The sequence below is a fragment of the Dasypus novemcinctus genome, chromosome 13, assembly GCF_030445035.2.
Source record: "Dasypus novemcinctus isolate mDasNov1 chromosome 13, mDasNov1.1.hap2, whole genome shotgun sequence".
NCBI classification, from domain to species: domain Eukaryota; kingdom Metazoa; phylum Chordata; class Mammalia; order Cingulata; family Dasypodidae; genus Dasypus; species Dasypus novemcinctus.
In genome coordinates this window covers 107,539,520-107,560,227 of record NC_080685.1, presented here as the reverse complement: position 1 = coordinate 107,560,227, position 20,708 = coordinate 107,539,520, and the positions used below count along the sequence as shown (strand labels likewise).

The 20,708-nt window shown below is 48.0% G+C and overlaps 1 protein-coding gene across 2 annotated transcripts in view; it reads right to left on the bottom strand.

Moving 5' to 3' along the window:
* Positions 1–20,708, bottom strand: part of MTARC2 (mitochondrial amidoxime reducing component 2) — a 39,595-nt gene that overhangs the window by 9,050 nt on the left and 9,837 nt on the right. For both annotated transcript variants that reach the window (XM_004459925.5, XM_058275245.2), the window contains exons 3-4: positions 15,543–15,705; positions 14,424–14,564 (exon numbers count right to left, since the gene is read on the bottom strand). In XM_004459925.5, coding sequence (XP_004459982.2) covers positions 14,424–14,564; positions 15,543–15,705 — 304 coding nt within the window. The remainder of the gene's footprint in view (positions 1–14,423; positions 14,565–15,542; positions 15,706–20,708) is intronic.

Sequence of the window (20,708 nt, the reverse complement as noted above, 5' to 3'; positions counted from 1 at the left end):
GAAAGGTTCGGTTAGGTTCCCTGGTTCAACAACACAGATTCAAGTATCTGCTCTGACGCTAACTGCAGCATCCGATTTAGAATATCAAATTGTATAACTCAGAAGATTCCTCCTGACGTCTTCAGCCTCCCAAATGCCAGCTTTAATTACCTCCTAAAATACCAGTCCCTTCATGGTTATCAAAATAAATGTGTTCTTTGAAAAGGGAGAAAGATTCCTAATTAGTTAAGTATGAGGAGAGTCAGGATATTTTTGGATGAGCATTGTACGCAGGAACAATGTTTGACTGCTAAAATACATTCTTTTTTGGTTCATATTGTTTTTTCTTTCAATTTGTCATCATAATTGCCTAAGAGAAAATATGTAAAATAGAAGAAAATGTCACCTATCCTAACCTAATCATTTATCTGCAGTAATACTAAGTTTAAATGTAATTATTCAGTTACTAGAGGAAAATAGTAATTTTTAATTATTGAAAAAATGAATTAAAGGTATTAATGTATGAAAGCAAAATTTCCATTGACATTCTACTAGACAGTCACAACTTAGCGAAACACCCCTTTCAGCAAGGTTCCAGTGTCTTCCGTAAGCCGGAAACAGCTGCCGGAGCTTGCTCACTGCTCCCCCTGCTGGAGGGCAAGTTCTCTGCCGTCTGGCAAAATCCAGTGACATTCACTTACAAACCTTGGAATTTTTTGAAGTGGGAGAAGTAAACGGAAAAAAAAGAGAGCAAGGCAGGGAGAAGGAGGGAAGTTCTATACATAACGGCCCAGCTCTGTGGGATAATCCTGAGAATCAGCTCTGAATCTGCACTCCCCTCTGATGAGCACTCCATTTAGACTACCTGGTTTCCCATCACAAGCAGCACCCAGAGAAAGAAGGCCAGTAAGGGTTTGAAGGAAGCACACATGAGAGTGTTTATTTATTTGAGACCATCGCTCAGAACCGTAATTTCAGCCTCCAAGGAAAAAATTAAACGTATGAAAAATAAAGAGCCGGGAGGTTATCAGAGGGGTTGCCCTTATGCACACCTCAGCAGAGTCCCAGAGACAGATAAAGTAGATACAACCTCAAGTATTGGTTCTTCTGAGGGCTGCAGAGACCCACAGGTTCTATGGTCATGGCAGATGGAGTTCAGTGCCATGTCAGGTGGCCCTACTTTGGAGTTTGTGTTTCTGTGTGATGGAGCTGGACTCAGGTGTAATCTTTTTTCACAAGCCTCTCCTGTTACTTTTACCAGAACTGTAGTTGGTGCTGGGGTTTAGTGTATACCCAGGGGACCTGAATCTCTGTACTGACCATGTGATAGCCAGGCCCTGAGCCTCAACAGACTTGCAACTCCTACACTCTGGTTTATTGGACTTACCCCACTCAGCTAACATGGAGGTGAAGAAGGTCAACCACCACACCAGGGAGCCAAGAGCACCTACAACTGAAAGCAGAAGGATTGCATCCAGCATCCATGTGGAATCTAAGCCCCCTCTTGATATAGATGTGGAGTGGACACAACCATTCTAAGGTCCACAGGATGGAGGAATAGAGTATGGATTAGAGTAGACTTACTGATATTCTACTCATGAACTATTGTGATTAGTAATCAAAGAAAATGTGGCATTGGTGTGGAGAAAGTGGCCATGGTGGCTGCTGTGGGTAGGGAGTGGGAGGAAGGGATGTGATGTGGGGGCGTTTTTGGGACTTGGAGTTGTCCTGGGTGGTGCTGCAGGGACAGTTACTGGACATTGTATGTCCTCCCATGGCCCACTGGGTGGACTGTGGGAGAGTGTGGACTATGGTGTGGACCATGGACCATGAGGTGCAGCAGTGCTCAGAGATGTATTCACCAAGTGCAATGAATGTCTCATGATGATGGAGGAGGTTGTTGTTATGGGGGGGAGGAGTGGGGAGAGGGGGGTGGGGGGTATATGGGGACCTAATATTTTTTTAATGTAACATTAAAAAAAATAAAGACAAAAAAAAATAAAGAGTGGGGGGGAGGGGAAGCAGCATCTGATGGGGACGGAGACTAAGATGAGCTCTTAAAATATTATCACCTACCCCACAGAAGGTCAAGAAGGCATCGGCAGGGAAGGTGGGGGGACAGCAAAAGCCCAGGCGACTGAAGGGGTGGCAGTGGGCTCTGAACGGAACGCCTCGGCGAGCGCAGGTCAGGCCAGCCAGCCACCGCAGGTCGACCACCAGGGCGCCTGGGGGACTGGCCATGGAGCCTGCCTGCCCACCGCCAGCGGAGCCCTTTCTCTTCCCTAATCCTGGTCACAAAATGGGGGCATTCCATTTCCCTGATCCTAATCTTTCTAATTGTGTATAAGTTTATGACATTGTTTTGTACATTCAGTTGTTAAAAGCAATTCTAAACTATCCGGGGATAAAATGAGAGCAGGGATAAATGAATAAAAAACAAAATTGGCCCAGTAGTTAGGGCGTCTCTCTACCGCAGTTCAAACCCCGGGCCTCCTTGACCCGTGTGGAGCTGGCCCAAGCCCAGTGCTGAAGCGCGCAAGGAGTGCTGTGCCACGCAGGGGTGTCCCCGGCGTAGGGGAGCTCCACACGCAAGGAGTGCACCTGTAAGGAGAGCCGCCCAGCGCGAAAGAAAGTGCAGCCTGCCCAGGAGTGGCGCCGCACACACGGAGAGCTGATACAGCAAGAAGACACAACAAAAGGAAACACAGATTCCCGTGCCGCTGACAACAGAAGCGGACAAAAAAGACGACACAGAGAACAGACAACCGGGGCGAGGGGGAAGGGGAGAGAAATAATAAGTTGATCTTTAGAAACGAAATTGTTCTGTTGTTAAATGCTTAGCCATTTTTCTGCTTGGTACCAGTGACCCTACGTGATTGCAGCGTGCTCAGAAAGTCACCTGCTGGAGGCTGGCTCTCTCAGTGTGCTGGTGTTGCTGTGACAACATTGGGTTGGCGAAAATCACCAACATTTATGGTCTCGTGGTTCCGAAGGCTGTGAGTCCAATATCAAGCTGTCGGCGCGGCCACGCCTTCCCTCGGGGTTTGGAGGGCTCTGGCGGTGGCAGTCCTCTGTCAAAGGCGCGCTCTCTCCCCTTGTACTGCTCCGGTGTGTGCTGGCTTCTGCCTCTGCCCGTCGTTTTTCCTGACTGTGTCAGAGTTCCCTCTCTGGGATGCCTCCAGTCACGAGGATGAAGGCACTGGGATTAAGGTGCACCCTCGGGGAGCGGAAGTAGCTCAGGGGTTGAGCGCCTGCTTTCCACGTACAAGTTCCTGGGTTCAGTCCCTGGTAGCTCATAAAATAAATTAAATTAATAAAATAAAATACCCACCTTGATTCAATGCGGGCACATCTTCACCAATAATACCTTCAAAAGATCCCGCTCATAAAAAGGTTCATGCCCCCAGGAAAGTAGATTAAAATTCAATCATATATTTTGTGGGAGACATGATCCAATCCCCAACATTGGCCAAATCAATTATATACAATATGCGATGAATTGCTATTCTGATATTAAAGAGGAGGACGTGAATCTATATTTATTGACACTGAATACTGTACAAGACGTTGCTAAGCATAAAAAGCACATCATATATTGGTCATATATAGGATGATTCCCTTTATGGAAAAAAAATCTGCATGCACAGCTATGCAAATTCATTTATAGCAATATATATGGAAGGCTCCTCTTGAACCTATAAGCAGTATTGTTTTCTATATAGAATTTTACTTCCTTCTTTTTCCTTCCTTGCTTTATTTTTTTTTATGAGAAACATTATTAGCCTAATGAAGCATTTTAAAAACCACTTTATTCCAGGCAGTTCTACAGTTCACCTCGTTCAAATGGAGAGTTGCTTTTTCTATTTTTAAGGTACACATGAACATCAATATTCCTTCATGTCTTGGTTTCCAGGCTGCTAAGACAAAGACCACACAGTGGGTTGGCTCAACAGCAGGACTGTATCGGCTCAGGGTTTCAGAGCCCGAAGGCTCGCTCCCTCCCAGGGGGCCCCTTGCAGCTGGCCGGCAATCCTGGGCTTTCTCCTTTCTCGTCCAGATTCTGGGTCCCAGCCACTTTCAGCTTCTCATGAAGCCTCCAGTCCTAGGTTGAAGGCCAAACCTCATTCAGCTGAGACACAGCTTAGTTAAAAGTAACATCCTCAAAAGGCCCTATTTACAGCGGGCTCACACCCACAGAATGGATCAAGATTAAGAACGTGGGTTGTTTTGTTTTTTCCCTGGGGTTCATAATTCAATCACATGGAACGTCCTATTCCAAGCAATCACTTTCCCTTTAAAGAAACGCCATGGCGGGAAGCAGACTTGGCCCAGTGGTTGGGGCGTCCGTCTACCACATGGGAGGTCCGCGGTTCAAACCCTGGGCCTCCTGACACGTGTGCAGCTGGCCCATGCGCAGTGCTGATGCGTGCAAGGAGTGCCCTGCCACGCAGGAGTGTCCCCCACGTAGGGGAGCCCCATGCGCAAGGAGTGTGCCCCGTAAGGAGAGCCACCCAGCATGAAAGAAAGTGCAGCCTGCCCAGGAATGGCGCCGCCCACACGGAGAGCTGACACAACAAGATGATGCAACAAAAAGAAACACAGATTCCCGTGCCGCTGATAAGGATGGAAGTGGTCACAGAGAGCACACAGTGAATGGACACAGAGAGTAGACAACCAAGCAACTGGCGGCGGGGAGGAATTAAAAAAAGAAAAAAAAGAAACGCCATGGCATACTTTCCACACTTGCATCCAGTTGGCATCAAGCCTGCCCTCCACACGCGCCCACCCCTTCGCACACACCCTGCCTTGGGCGCTCCTTTCTCCCTGCGTCTTGTCGTACCTGTCGAACCTAATCTCAGCGCCCCCAGCACTGCAGGGGCTGTTACTCATGCTTCATCCCACCCGCTCCTGAGAGCGCTGTGGGCAGACACAGCAAGCTTCTCTAACCCTAGCATCTCTCAGAGATTAGGACCTAGGAAGCCCCTGGTAAATGACTGTTGCAAACTCAGATGCTCCAGACTCTTAGACAGTGGCACGAACTTGCAAAAAATAAGTTTCCTCAACTCACCTGTCATTACATGGTCACATTTCAGAGACCAACTACAACAGGATGTCATGCATTAAAATTACCAACTTAAAGCAGGCACTGCTAAATTAGAAAAGATTATAGACATCTTTAGTGCAAAGAAAAGGGCACTCTCCCACTCAGCTGGAGGGGAATATGAATTAGTACAAGGTTTCTGGAAAGCAATTCGGCAATGTCTATGGAGAGCCCCTATAATGGGAGAGCCCATATAATGGTGGTTTGGCATTTTCTAAGAATAAATCTAGAAACGTAGACAGAGATTGTTTGACAAAGCTGTTCATTATTTATATGAAGCAAAATGGAAAATAATCTAAATGCCCAATAATAAGGAAATGGTTAAATAAATTATTGCATCATCATATAATGGACTAATATGGAGCCACTAAACTCACACTAATGAAGAATTTATAAAGACAGAGATATCTCTGCTATGTACCATTAAATGAAAATAGAGAAATTCAAAACTATATATTTAGTATCATATAAATGCTATTGGAAACACAACAAAATGGTGTCATAGACCACCTTTTGATAGTAGAATGGTGATTTTTATTCCTTTATACTTTTCTGTATTTTTTTCAAACTGTACACAATGTGTGTGGGAGGAAGGGCGCCTGGCTTGCCACAGTAGCAAACGGTGCGGCAAGAAGTGACACCGCCTCTGCCCACTGGGCCTAGATAAGGTGACCGCGCCTGACTAGGCCTTTGCTGCTAGCGGCTGGCCGGCGCTGCCCTCCCCCTTTCTATCTCCCGCCTAGCCCAACATCCGGCCAGCTCTCACTCCCCCTTTCCCCTCCCCTATTCCAAACCTCTCAGCCAGCCCTCTGCCTAGCAACCGCTTACAATCACCTATCAGGAAGCAGTACCCGCCCGCACCTATCAAATCCCTCCACGCAGTCCCTAACCCTATAAAGCTGTGTCCCCTTCCGCAATAAACCGGACTTGCGCACAGACCTGGTCTCCGCGGCTTTCTTCCTCCCCTCGCCGTGCGTCCTCCACTCCTGAGAGCCCCTCTGACGCTGTCTGCCACAGCCTCAGACGCCGCTGCGGTCTAGCCTGACCCCTCCAGACCCCCCCATCAGCGTCGGGGTTAAACAAACCCCAGCCGCAAATGTGTTACTTAAAAAATATTTTTATAAACCAAAAATTTTACCTTTATTTGAAAAGGTTTCTTGAATTGTCATTTAACAGCTTTCCACATCTCTGCAGTCTAGTTCCAGACCCCGGTGGGGCTTTCCCATACCACATGTCTGAGCAACATTACATCAGAAACAATACACACTATCCTTAAAGTATAATAAAGTATCCTCTTGTCACACAGTAACTGTTGTGTGTTTCAACAGAATCACATGAGACACATTTCTGTAAACTAATTGCACAATAAATGTGCCAGGAGGATTTTGCTGGAAAATTCTGGTGGAAGGAAAGAATAGAGTCTAAGATTTCCTACGAAGCTAGCGTCCATTCCCTGGAAACCACCTACTCTTTAACAGCAGCAGAGGCAGGCTGTCCAAAGGGAAGGGATCTTGAGCTGCGCCTGCTTTCCCACCTCTGCGTATAAGCCCTGGTGTGGAGGTGCTGTGGGGCTGATTTGGCCGACACTCCAGCTCCTCTCAGGGAGAAGAGCCGGACAACTGCAAGCCTGAAGGACAATACCCGAGGCTCTGGCCCCCTCAGGGCTCCGTCCTTGTCCGTCTGCGATGCTGAGGGGTCCCTCATGCACCAGAAGCAGAGTCTGACGGAGGCAGCGGCGGGGGCTGCGTTGGGCTGCTTGTCAGCACCCCTAGAGCAGGCTGTAAATCACAGCGATCTGAAGGGCATTGAGAGAAAGCAGTGCGTGGTGGCGCAGGTTCCCCAGGTGACTCTTTCCCACACCCACCCTTCCACCTCAGCTTTTTTTTTTTTCCACCCTCCCATTGTCTGCGCTCTGTGTCCAATCGCTGTGCGTTCTTCTGCGTCTGCTTGTTTTCTCATTAGGCGGCTCTGGGAACCCATCCTGGGACCTTCCGGAGTGGGAGAGAGGCGATCGTTCTCTAGCGCCACCTCATCTCCCTAGTTCATTGCGTCTCATATTGTCTCTTCTCTTTGTCCCTTTTTGTTGTGTCATCTTGCTGTGTCAGCTCTCCGTGTGGGCGGCGCCACGCCTGGGTGGCCTGCACTCCTGAGCAGGGTGCACTCCTTGCACATGGCAGCACTGTGCATGGGCCAGCTCGCCACACGGGCCAGGAGGCCCTGGGTATCGAACCCTGGACCTCCTATATGGTAGACGGGAGCCCAATTACCTGAGCCACATCCATTTCCTCCAGCTCTACTTTAATATCTACATTGGATGCACTTGCCTCTTGGGTAAGTTTGTAAAGCAAATGATCTCTCCCAACTTGTGCATTATTAATTTGTATGCTCATATGCTCATACTTGCTCAAAGGGAATACCCATGTCCTATCACCACAGAAGACTTTTATTTCCCCCTTGATGTGAAATAGAACATACTCAGAACTGGGTGAAACAGAATAAGCACAATTCAATGGCCAAACTCCTGCCCCTAATTCAGGGCAACTAGGTCTCACATACCCAAAGTCTCGTTCATTCAGGGTCAGGGATAAACTGGGAAAAGCACGGTGAAGGAAATCTTGAGGACAGGGCACCATGGGGTTGTTAGAATGATTAAATAAGTTAACTTACTTAAGAACCTGTGCAAAAAAAAATAAAGTATTTGTGTAGAACATAAAATGCCAACAGGTTATATCAGAGAGAGGATCTGGGAGACCTCTGGGACAGAAGTGCCTTTCTTGACACCAAGCACAGGCAGAGAGAGAGGAGAAAAAGGCGAAAGGAATTTTACACCTCTAAGTCTGCAAAGAACCTTCAGAATCCTTTAGAAAAACCTGTTGACTTTAAGGTTAAAAAAGTGTAAGAAAGTATCCTCTTCTACTTCCTGAGGCCCAGAAAGAGCCCACAAAGATGGCAGCAGCGGTGGCCCTGCCCGGTGGCCAGGCCCCTGCGTGGCTCTGATCATCATCCCCTTGTTTCCGAGGAGAACCCTGCCAGGGGCCCTGGATGCCAGCTGCACCCCTGGATCACCCGAGGAGCAAGGGCTCCGCTGCCGGCGCTGCCTCGGGCCCTGGGAACGCTTGTGCAGCTCAGACAGACGACGTGCACGCCCCTTTCCGTTCCCCGCCCGTGGCTCGCTGTTCCTCAGGGCGCCCCGGGGGTGTCCTCTCCTCAGCGGTGGCCTCGGTGAGGAGCCACACAACCCCACAGCCGCATTCTCCTCAAGTTTCTTCTTGATGGGAAAGGGCCTGCGGCTCTGCGCGGTTTGGTTTTACCTTCTCTCTTCCCCAGCCCCCAAGAGAGTCTCTGGTAAATATTCCACATTACTGAGATGTGAACAGGGAAGAGCTACAAGGACAGCAACTCCGTCAGCAAATTCTTTAGAAATGCGAAGGGATAGCCGCCTTCCACCGCCGGCCCCTGCCTCCCACACTTAAATCATTTGGGTTTTTTTAAAATCAGGACAAACTGATCCAAGACCCTGGCTTGGGACTCCTGACAAACAGGTATGTCAGAGAGCTGGGACCCTCCCTTGAGAGGCATGCCATAAAACCCGTGGGTTGGGGGTGAGTGTGAGGACCCGCGATGGGCACCCCCAGGCCCCTTCCTGGTTCTTTAAGATGCTTTCATTTCCCATCAGGTGCTTCTAACACAGTCGATGAACATGAAGTTTGGGGAATCTTCATCATGTCAGAGCCCACCCCTGCTTCTCCTCACCGTATTTTTTTAAGATTTATTTATTCCCCACCCCCAACCCTGCATAGTTGTTGTGTTCTGGATATCCATTCGTTGTGTGCCCATCTTTTTTTTTTTTAGGAGGTACCAGGAACTGAGCCTGGGCCCTTCCATGTGGAAGGGAGGTACCCATTGGCTTTGAGCCACCTTTCCTTCCTGGTTGTTGTGTCTCACATTGCATTCCTCGCTGTGTCTCTGTTGTGTCATCTCGCTGCGTCATCTTGTTGTGTCAGCTCGCTCATCTTATTTAGGAGACACCAGGAACCAAACTGGGACCTCCCGTGTGGTAGGTGGGCGCCCTCCTGCTCGAGCCACATCTGCTTCCCTCTCCTCGCCATTCTTTACTGGCCTCGACTATCCTGCTTCTTCAACAGGCAGGACGCGATTCCCTGATTCGCTCACAGAGAGGGGGCCCATTGCACAGTTTTGCTAAATGACCTGGCAGGGGCTTCAAGGGGGCAGAATCAAGTAAATGGCTGAGACCCACAGACTTCTGACAGACTGAGGGACACAAGCCCTCACTTGGCCATATGCTAACTGTGCAACCTTGGGTAATCACACAACTGCTCTCAGCCGCGGTTTCCTCATCTGTAAGAGAGAAAAGAAACACTGCCTGCCTCGGTGGATATCAAAATTTTTTCACCAGGACCCACCAAGGAAAGACATTTTACACTGTTTCTGAATACTGTCACACACATGTGCATACACATCACCTATATAACTTGCACGAAAGTTTTGCCAAACAATACTTAACCTTTCTACAAGTAGTTTACTCTGATACCATTTATTCTATTACTTTTTTTTTTTTTTGGAATGCTGGTCATGACCCACTAAACTGATACTATAATTCAATAATGGGTTGTGACTTACAGTGTGGAAAGGGTAATTACAACACAAACAGTGAACCCTACTGTAAATGATGGGCTATAGTGAATAGTGCAATTATAAAAAAAGTTCTTTAATGAATTTTAACAAATGTACCACACTAATGCAATATGTTAATAGTAGGGTGGTATTTGAGAACTCTATTTTATGCTTGATTTTTCTGTAAACTTACAACTTCTCCAACAAAAAAAAAAGCCATGAGAAAAATGCATGGAAGAGCCTGGCACAATGCTTGCTACATAGTGAGCATCCAATAATTGTGAGGACTAACCGTTGCTATTTTTGTGATTATTTTGATAGTTTTATATATTGTTATTATATATTTTTACTAGTTCAGAAGCCAGGCAGAGATTGCTGTTTTTTACACCAGAACAGACGCTTCTTATCTAAACATCCAAGTAAAATCCTGAGTTGGACCACTGGACACTGAAAGGTCTGATAAGGTGATTTGCAAAAATTTTGTGTTTTAACAGTTGGAAAGGAGAGTACTGGGAAAACCCACTTTGCTCCTAAGTAATGAGCAAACCACAGCTGTCCAGCTTCAAAATTTACTGCCTCTATAGAAGCTTCTTTGAGAAGCATTTCCTGAGGGACAGATAACACACGCAGTGAGTTTGCTGTAGCCTCTCCACAGTTCTTTCATAGTGGGGACTGATACAAACAAGACAATCCACGTAAAAAAGCCAAGTTCTCCTCACTAAGAGATGGGACAACAACCAAAGTTCAGAAAATACTGACCCCACAGCAGTCAACAGAGATAAAAAGAATTGGCTAATTTTATTATTTTTTAACTTCATTGCTCTACATTCCCAGAACTCAGACACACCATGCTGACTCAAATGAGGCAGACTTTTAAATTTGCCTAATATTCTAAGTCAGATGAATAAAGTACAAAGGGCTTTGGGTCACAAAGAGTAAATGTTGCACAACGTGTTTTCCTCTTGCTCTATAATTTTGCAATAAATAATAGCCCAAATTTTTTGCACCATGCTTAGGCTGGCTATTTTTTTATTAGTTGGTCTATTAAATATTTATGTGCATTATCATTTTACATTAATATTTAACAGGACCCCACTAATTGAAAGGGTTATAGTTGTAAAATGGCACCAGGTAGACAGTTAATGCTGCCATCAGGCCCCAAACTACAAGGCTTCCTAATTTAAGGGGAGAATAAATCAGTGGCATTAGCATCATTGTTTAGTAAGGGTTTTTTAAAAATGTGTGTGGCCAGAAGAAGCTTCCAGAAAAATAAGGACATCATTTACTATTCCAGTAAACCCACCACAATGCAGTAATAAACAAAGCTAAAACAACAAATGGATTGCCTATGGGAGCACAGAGGAATTTAAAACTTCATTATTAAGAAAAGAAAAGAAAAGCCACTACTCCTCCAAGTTGCCTAACAGAGAGATATTAAGCTTACATTTGGGAAAGTGGACTTGGCCCAGTGGTTAGGGCGTCTGTCTACCACATGGGAGGTCCACGGTTCAAACCCCGGGCCTCCTTGACCCGTGTGGAGCTGGCCCATGTGCAGCGCTGATGCGCACAAGGAGTGCCCTGCCACGCATAGGGGAGCCCCACGCGCAAGGAGTGCACCCCGTAAGGAGAGCCACCCAGCGCGAAAGAAAGTGCAGCCTGCCCAGGAATGGGGCCGCACACACGGAGAGCTGACGCAACAAGATGACATGACAAAAAGAGACACAGATTCCCGTGCCGCTGACAAGTATACAAGTGGACACAGGAGATCACACACTGAATGGACACAGAAAGCAGACAACGGAGGAGGGATAAATAAGAAATAAATTTTTTAAAAAAAAGCTTACATTTTCCTTAGGTTAAATTTGACAGATTACAGAAAAACAAAAATTCTCCAGCCAGGGATGAGAAAAATCTTTTCTTTTTATTTCCCTGGCTCAAAATTTTAAACTGGAATTACTCCTGAAACAATTTACCTTTCAGTGGAGACACGCCAAGAAAACAATGTATTCCCTAAAAAAACTTCTCAGAAAAGAACGGACAGGCTACAGGAGTCAGATGGAAGAACATGTGCTGTAGGGGCTAATGTCCAAACCAGTCTTCAGTAAAACGCACATCGACACTGAGCACTGACTCCACGGGGTGCTTAATAAGCACTCAAGGACGCCACCCTTCTGTGCCCCTCTAATGGGACAACACAGGGAACCAGGAAAGGGGAGGAAAAGGGGACTCCCTGGGCAGCCAATACGGCTTAAGCATCGGGGCCCTCCCCTGGCCTGTCGAGGCGCTCTTCCTAGTTTTGCTGTTCTCCTTTTTCTTAAAGAGAGCACCCCGAATTGCATAAACTTCAGGTCCTATGAAATCTGGATCTATTCCTGGGGAGAAAAATAAATCCCATCCCTGAAGGGGCCAAGCCGCTGAGAACCACAGCTGCCCGCCTCCCTGCACAGCCCATCGCCCTCCTCGCCGTGGTTCTCAGCACCGTGTGCACAAGATTCCCCTGGGATGGAATCGCCCACAGTCCCAGGCCTCAGGACCACAGGTTTTGGGGTGAGGCCTGGTAATCTGCATTTTTTTAAAAAAAGATCTTCTAGTGATTAAGTTCAGTAGCGTATTTCTGCGTCAGGTTTCCCTCCCTTTCAAAACACAGGGTTTTGGAGGCATTCGGTGGGGATTCGTGGGGTGAGTACAAATCACACCTGCCTTGTTCCGATGCATTACCAGCTCAAGATCTGCAAAATAAAACCCTCGCTCCTTGGCCTGGTGGTCTCCCACGGGCCGCAGTCCAGTCGCTTGCCGCAGGCGTTCTGGAATGCCCAGAGGCTCCCCATCCTGTCACGGCCTCACGGGCGTCCAGGTCCTCCCCAGCACCCCTCGGTCCAGCCCCCCTCGCCGACACACACAAGCGCACGCTCTCGGGGAGAGCCAGGCCACCGGCTTCCTGTAACCGGTGCTGGCCTCTCCCCGGCCCCTGCCTGGGCTGGTCAGGCACCCCTGCTCCTGAGCGCCCCCCGCGCCTTGTAAGCGCGCGCGATTGGGCTGAGCTGCCACTGTGCAAGGGCGCTCCTCTCACCGTGCTGGAAGATTAACAAACGTGCGATCCGTGTCCTTTCATTCCTGTATCCAGGGCCCCAGGCACAGAGCCTGGCCCATAATAGATGGCCAATGGGGGGGGAGGGGGGAGGGAATCTATTTTAAACTAGCGTGATTTTGTGTGATCTCTGTATCTTTGAAAAAAAAAAAGACAATAAAAAATATTTTTAAAAAATAAACTAGTGCAAACAGGAATTAAAGAAGCTAGATAACATATGACAAGATAACATTAACGGGTGGACAGTTTATATCTACATTGCTATTTACCTGCATAGTGCTGTGAGTTTTTCTTCTTTCAAATTACCAAATAATATGAAATGACTACATTTACCAGGATTTGCGCTAGGCTGTATGCAAAGCTTTATCCTAAAAGAACACACCTACTGACAAGGTGCTGAGAGGGAATTTTATAGCCCTTAATGCTTATATTAAAAAAGAAAAAGAGCTCAGAATCGAAGACCTAACTGTATACCTGGGGAAACCAGAAAAAGATAGCAAACCAAGTCAAAGGAAAAAAATAGTGAAGATCAGAGCAGAAATAAATGCAATTGAGGGGAAAAAATAGAATCAACAAAACCAAAAGTTGGCTCTTCGAGAAGATCAATGAAGAGTAACGTGGTCACGCAGGGGAGGGAGGAAGGCCTCCACCCTCAGATCAGCCCCCCGAGACCCCCGGATCGGCCCGTTCCCTCAGCACCACAGAGGCTGGACTTCCCAGCCCCGGGTCCTAAAGTCAGCTCCACTACTCACTGATCTCCTCTGAGCCTCAGTTTCTTATAAACAGGGGATAATAATACAGACTTCACAGGGTTGACATGAGGATCAAATAATGTAATTTAGATGAAGCAGTTAGTCATCGCCCAGCACCTGCTAAGCACCCAGTAAACGGCATTTGTGGCCGCTACTTGCAGGGCCCAGAAGGCTTAGCTCACCTCCGCTGTTCCAGACGACAGCAGGTGCTTGTTATAAAGCAGCATATGTGTTTCAGGTACAGATCCCAGGGGCGGCTCGGGGTTTCAGTGTGGTTGTCCCGCTAAGGCCACAAAGGGGAAATCCCGGAAGAGAGTGGAAATTTCCGGTGCCAACCGCATAGGAGAGAACGTGTCCTCTGGGAGAGAACTCGGGTCACGGCGTAGACGAGCCCCGGGATGACAGCTGGCCGTGGGAACTCCCAAGCCTTGGGGCCTCCACTGTGAAGTCTGGTGCTTCCAGGAGCCTCAGCTCTGAAAACACTCCTGGGTAGGCCAGGGAAAGGGGGAGATGCACAAGCCAGCCCTGGTGTTAGATGATTGGGTTTTACCTTCTTCTCGGGTTCGTTTCCCTTGAGTCATGCCGGAGCCAGGATGATATATTTTAGCCTCAACTCAGACTTGCTACAGTTTGGAGTTAGGGATTGTTTGCTTTGGGGTCAGAGCAGTCAAGAGCGAGCAGCGCCCCCTGAGGCCAGGCAGGCGATGGCATCGGCAGGAAGGAACAACTCCACAGGTTAAGGCGCAGGGCAGTCTTCCCCACCCACCCACGTGGGGGGCGCGCGTTTGCGCTCACTGGGGAGACCGCAGCCCCACGGCGCCTGGAACAGTGCTGTGCGCAAGAGGCACAAACGCAGCGGGCACCTTACCTCCTCAAAAGCATCGCAGCCCGAAACCACGATATTTGGCCTGAAATGCTCCATTTTCACTTTCTTCTCCAGTCTGGTATTCAGATCTGCCAGGGAGGCTTCTGAGAGGATCATAACTGGACTGCAGTCTGGGTAGGCCACCTGTGCCAAGAACCAGCCCAGTTAGGTCTCAGGCCCCATGATATCTTTTTTTTTTTTTTAAAGATTTATTTATTTATTCCCCCTCCTCCCCCCACCGCCCCAGTTGTCTGCTCTCTGTTTCCATTCACGGTGTGTTCTTCTGTGTCTATTTGTCTTCTCTTTAGGTGGCACCGGGAACCGATCCCAGGACCTTCTGGAGTGGGAGGGAGGCGATCATTCTCTTGCCCCAGCTCAGCTCCCTGGTCTGCTGCATCTCTTATGATCTCTCCTGTGTCTCTTTATGTTGTGTCCTCTTGCTGCGCCACCACCATTCACTCGACAAATATTTCTTGAGCAACTACCTTGTGCCAGGCACTGCTCTCCGTGGAAAAACAGCAATGAACAAGGCAGACAAAGCTCTGTGTCCCAGGAGCTTATACTTCTGGGGTCATGGGGAGAAACTCACCGGGGCACTTGGACTTTAACCCTCCCTCACGTCAGAATACAAGGCCTTTGTCTTGGGGCCTTAAAGCTGGCACGGAAGACAGAGTTCTTTAGGCAGCCTGTCTCCCCAATACCTGAGGTCACCACGCCATCCTGACGCTGAAGGGAGGGCCTGGAGGACTCTGGTCTGTCATTTTAGGAAACCTGGATTTGGTCCCAAACAAACTTCTCACCTACACTTCCCCAACCAGTTCTCCTCCAAGTTCTCATCTTCCCGGTGGCTCGAGCTGGAAACCCAGGGCTCGCCCTCCAGCCTCCCCCCGCAGTATCTCCCACGCCAGTCCTTCACAACCCGAGGAACCCCTCCTCGGAAGCATCGTCCAGATCCACCTCCTGCCCGCTCCGTGCCTGGCTGTGCCCTCGTGACCACTCACCTGAGCCACGACAGCACTGACCTGTCTGGTCTCCCAAAGAGAGACTCTGACAAAGCCACGAAGGCAGCCAGAAAGAGAAGGGTGCCTGGTAGGCGTGAAGGGGGAAACTTGGCAGGCTTACCTGGTAATTCTGTACAAAAGGCGGCAGAATTTCCCGGGATGGTCTCCCTTTCATGTTTGTTTCAAACTGAACCAGCCTGAACGCTTCTGTTTTCAAGAAGGTGGTGAACCACCGTGCCGCCTCGTCGCCACAGTCCCTGCCTTTAATGTCAAGACCAAATAACCTGAAAAAATGAAAAGTAAAATGTGAATTAAATTTTTTAAAGACTGGGTAACCTGGAAGGGTCATAAGAGAAACCAGCGTTACTTTCAACAACACACTGAGAGCGTCGAAGATGGAGCAGCTGGACTGCTGGGACCCGCCAGCCCTGAGCGCCCCACAGTCGCTCCCCACCAGGGGACGGGGTGGGCAGAGACACACGTCTCTGGGCCGAAGCCGGGCAGAAGCTAAGGGGGGAAGCGAGCTGAATGTGCTCTGGACGGGTTCTGCTCAGACTCCAGTGTGCATGTGAATTACCTGGGCGTGTGATTAAAGTGCAGATTCTGGCTCAGAAGATCTCAGCTTTAGCAAGAGCTTCTGCATTTCTAACAAGATACTATCACGTGAGTGCAGTGTGGCAGATACACCTGAGCTTACAGCCCAATAGACCCATGCAAACGGGAACTCTGCGATTTTTCTAGTCCCATGACCTTGAGCAAATCATTAACCTGACCTTCAGTCTCCAGCTGGAAATTGGAGATTATAGTATAGTAGATACTATCTTATGTGCCCACGTGGTGTAAAATCTCTTATCGTGTTTAATTAGTTGTGAAGAATATAATTTCCGCTGAGTTGTAAAGATTGACAATTAAAATAAAATTGATTACATTATGCTTTTAAAAAGTATGCAATGGAATCTTAATACCACCATGGCTTATTATCTATCCCTATCCATTTAAAAAACATATGAATAAGGTCTTCGTTAAGAGACCCAAATTTTACATAATGCCCCTTTTTTATTCTTACATAATTTTATCTTAATAATTTTTATCCCGATGGATTACTTATTATATTTCTTTTTCACCAAAAGAAAGCTATAAATTGAAATCTTTATTTATTTATTTCTCTCCCTTTCCCCACCCCCCCACCCTGGTTGTCTGTTCTCTGTGTCTATTTGCTGCGTCTTCTTTGTCCGCTTCTGTGGTTGTCAGCAGCACAAGAATCTGTGTTTCTTTCTGTTGTGTCGTCTTGCTGTGTCAGCTCTCCCTGTGTGCGGCACCATTCCTGCGCAAGCTGCACTTTCTTTCACGCTGGGCGGCTCTCCTTACGGGTTGAACTCCTTGCATGTGGGGCTCCCCTATGCGGGGGACACCCCTGAGTGGCAGGGCACTCCTTGCGCGCATCAGCACTGCGCATGGGCCAGCTCCACACGGGTCAAGGAGGCCCAGGGTTTGAACCGCAGACCTCCCATGTGGTAGGCGGATGCCCTATGCACTGGGCCAAGACTACCACCTATAAATTGACATCTAATTTCCTTTACTTCTTAAGTCTCCAAGTGTGGAAAATTTTTTTTTCAGGATTGAATTATCATTACAATTTTACCTTGTACAAGTTGATCCCAACGAAATGAGTATGTTATAAATTTTTAAAATAATTACTAAACATAACAAGTGAAAGTTTACTTTCATTTCTTAATGATGCCTACAGAGTATTTATGTATCTGAGAATGAATCTTATTTATTGCTGGAATAAGACAGGGTTCAGCATCAATTTTATTCCTTTTTTAAAAAGTTAAGTCCTGAGAAACTTTCTCCTGTAAATAAGTAGATGGAAACGGAAGAAATTTAGTTAAGTAATATCACTCATTCTTTGAATTCCTTCTACGCTATCTGCCACACAGTGACCCATCATCAAAAAGTATTTGTCGTGATTCATCGGCAACAGTTTGATTAGAGGCTCCCTCATGCTAGGAATTGGAAACCCCAATTCGCAGACACATTTGACTCTGCCACTGGAGTCATTCTCTTTATCCACAACAGTCTTTCCAATCTTTTGGGGCCCACAGATGCTTCCCAGGAGGGTAGGAGGAGGGCAGAGGCAAGCGGTCTCTACAAAGGGGAGGTCGAGAGGAGAACTTGCCAGCGGCAGCGAGTTTTGGATCAGTTCTAGAACGAGAAGAGCCTGTGGCATTTGAGGACCTCGAAGTGGACTCCCTTCACGTTTCCCACGTGCTCCCACGGCCCATGTGGACGCTTCTCCCAGCCCGGAGAGCCCTGAGGTGATGCAGGGAAGGGCCCGGGGTGAGCACTGGCAGCGCCCCTGGTTGGAGCCCTGAGCCCCGGAGCCCTGACGCTGGTCCGATGGGTAGAGACCCCTCACCCTCGGACCTCCTTTCCCACCTACCGTCAGATCTTGACACTGTTCTTTGAACCCCTCCTGGGCCCTTCCCTTCTCTCTACACCCTCTCCTCCGAGCCGTTGTTTAGCCTCGGGCTAACTGTGGGCCCACAGGCACCTCACGGCCTGTCCTGGCCTCAGCCTTTCCCTTCAGGCAGCCAGTCTACTGCGCCAAGCAAATCGGACGCTCATTGTTAGGGGCAGAATAGGTCCTCAGTAGGTAAGATGAGGCCAAACTGGGTTAGGGAGGCCGAATCCAACGTGACCCGTGTCCTAATAAGAAGAGGAAATTTGGACAGAAAGACAAGGGGAGAACACCCCGTGAAGACTGAGGGGGAGACAGAAGCCCAAGGATTGCCGACAAACCACCAGAAGCTGGGAAGAGGCCGGGAAAGATTCTGCACCTCAGAACATTGAGATACTAAATAGCTGGTGTGTTCAGCCATTCGCTTGGTGTTTATTTGTTATAGCAGTCCCAGGAAACTAAGACTAACTATCAAGTGTCCTTTCCCACTGCTGAAAATTATTTTTCCACTAATCCTTTGCAGTCTCCCATCCCTGAAAGAGACTGTTTCTGTCCTGCAGGTGAAGTCAGAGACACCCAGGGGCTGTCCCCAGCCCTGCCCCACCCGGTCTCCTTTTCTGCTGTGTGCAGAGGCCTCGGTCTACTTCCATCCCACAGCCCCAGGGAGACGTCACATCTGAGGAGCGGCCTGACCATACCTGAACCAGGACATGGGGAAGCAGCAGTTCCAGCTGCTTATTACGGCAGGAACCCTCGGTGGCAGGCCCCTCCCCCTGCAGTGGGTAAACACGCAGCCCTCACACAGCACCGGGTCTCTTCTCCGACACAGGTGGAGCGTGGCACTGGCCCGAGCGACTGGCCTCCCTGGGAATCCTGCCGTGGTGGGATCTCGTGCCCTGCTCTTCTGGAGCCTGATGCTATGTTAGTAATAAAGCGGCCGTTTGCTGATGGTCTGTCATGCCCGAGCCTGAGTTCCCACGACACACTGTCCCCATAGCCCTCTGGTTTTCTACCTCTTCGATTCTTTCAGAATTCTGTGCAAAATCTACTCTCTTCCCCATTTTGACACAAAATGTTCCATGATTCATCTATAGTGATTTAAATTTTTCCAAATTGAGCAGCAATTTCACTGCAGTGCAATTAAAAAACCCGAGAGGATTTTACTTGGAACCTGACAAGGTGATACTGAAATGTATGAAAAAGCAAAGGCTCAAGAACAGTCAAGCTGCTCGTGAAGAATGAGAACAAGGTGGGGAGAATTCTCCTACTAGCTCTCAAGATATAAATTCAAAGTAATTACTGCAGGATAGCAGAGGAACCGAAATCAATAAACAGACCGGTACAACTGAATGGGAGCCCAGAAAGAGACCCACGCCTCGTGACGCGTCAGTGAGGAACAAATGGATTTTTTGGTAAAGTACTGGAACAATTGTTAATGCGTATAAAAATTATATTGCTACCTCAAGCCACATGTAAAATAAACTCCAGAAGCAATAAAGACTTAAATGAAAAAAGCAAAATTTTAAGTTTTGAAGGGGTTTCTTTTTCTTTTCTCTGGCCTGAGGGGTGGGGTTGGGTTGGGTTGGGTTGGGTTGGGTTGGGTTGGTTTGGTTTGGTTTGGTTTGGTTTTTTAGGCTCTGGTGAGCTTGCTGTGGTAACCTGTTTGTCACTTGCTGCCTACTTTATACTATTTCTTCAATTTTTAACCGTTTCCATGGCAATACGTCCATTAACGATAGCTTTTGAATACAGGCCACACTCGTTACAGAGCTCAGCTAACTAGCTGGAGAGGGTGAAGTGCTGCTATCATCCCCTCCCTGTCGAGCCCACACGCAGCTCCCTGAGGCTGTTTTCTCCAAACTTCCAGGGCTCTAGGCCCCCTCTTCCCACCTCTGTTAGAAATGCAAATGGTGTGTGGAACAGAAATGATGAGCGAATGGGTCTCACTTGCTGCCCTGGCCCACCCGGAGCAGCTCCCCCACTGAGCTCTTTCCATCCAGGGAGGCTCTGTGGTCCTGGAATTCTGCCCGCTTAGCAAGGAAAGAGCCTGGGGGTGGGGGGGGATTTGTTTGTTGTAAGGACCAAGTCAGTGTGCAAGCATCATTCATATTTGTCACTCAACACATGCCGATTTAGCAATTACCCATGAACTTAGAATGTTCTTCAATCAACTTAAGAAGGCTAAAGTTTTTTTCTTGGTTGAATTCACTTGCCCCAAACCTGTAATTGGTCGAAAACCTTTTCACCTCCCCAAACCTAGGAGGTAAGAGCAAAACCCTGGGGTGAGAGAGGGGTGGGCAGTTGGCTCAAATCTTTGTAATGCTTTGTGTGACACTGATCTAAGTCTTGGCTTCCTCATTCGTTAAGTGGAATTAATGACATCTACTTCATAAGCTTGCTAAGGTAATTAACAAAGGAGTGGGTGGAGCTCAGTGGTTGAGCACCCACTTTCCATGTACAAGGTCCCAGGTTCAATCCTCGATACCTCCTAAAAAATAATAATTAACAGAAACCGTATTCAGCATATTTTTGCTCCAGATTTTTGAGACTTCAGAACCTTGAGTGCTGGGTTTCAGCTTTGTGTTTGATACTGTGTTTGAACAAGCACAAAAAGAGGGCCCGGAAAATGATCTGGGGCTCTCCTCTGAGCCCTGGGGCATTTGCACATAGCTAGTTTTTCCATACACAAAAAGCTCAGTTTGTTAGAAAGGAACAGAGAGCACCTAATGACAAGCATCTACGCCTCCAAGACTTCCTGAGAGCCCAGGGGAAACCTGGGCAGCCATGGAACTTGACACACCACAGGAAGTCCTGTAGACCGAAAGG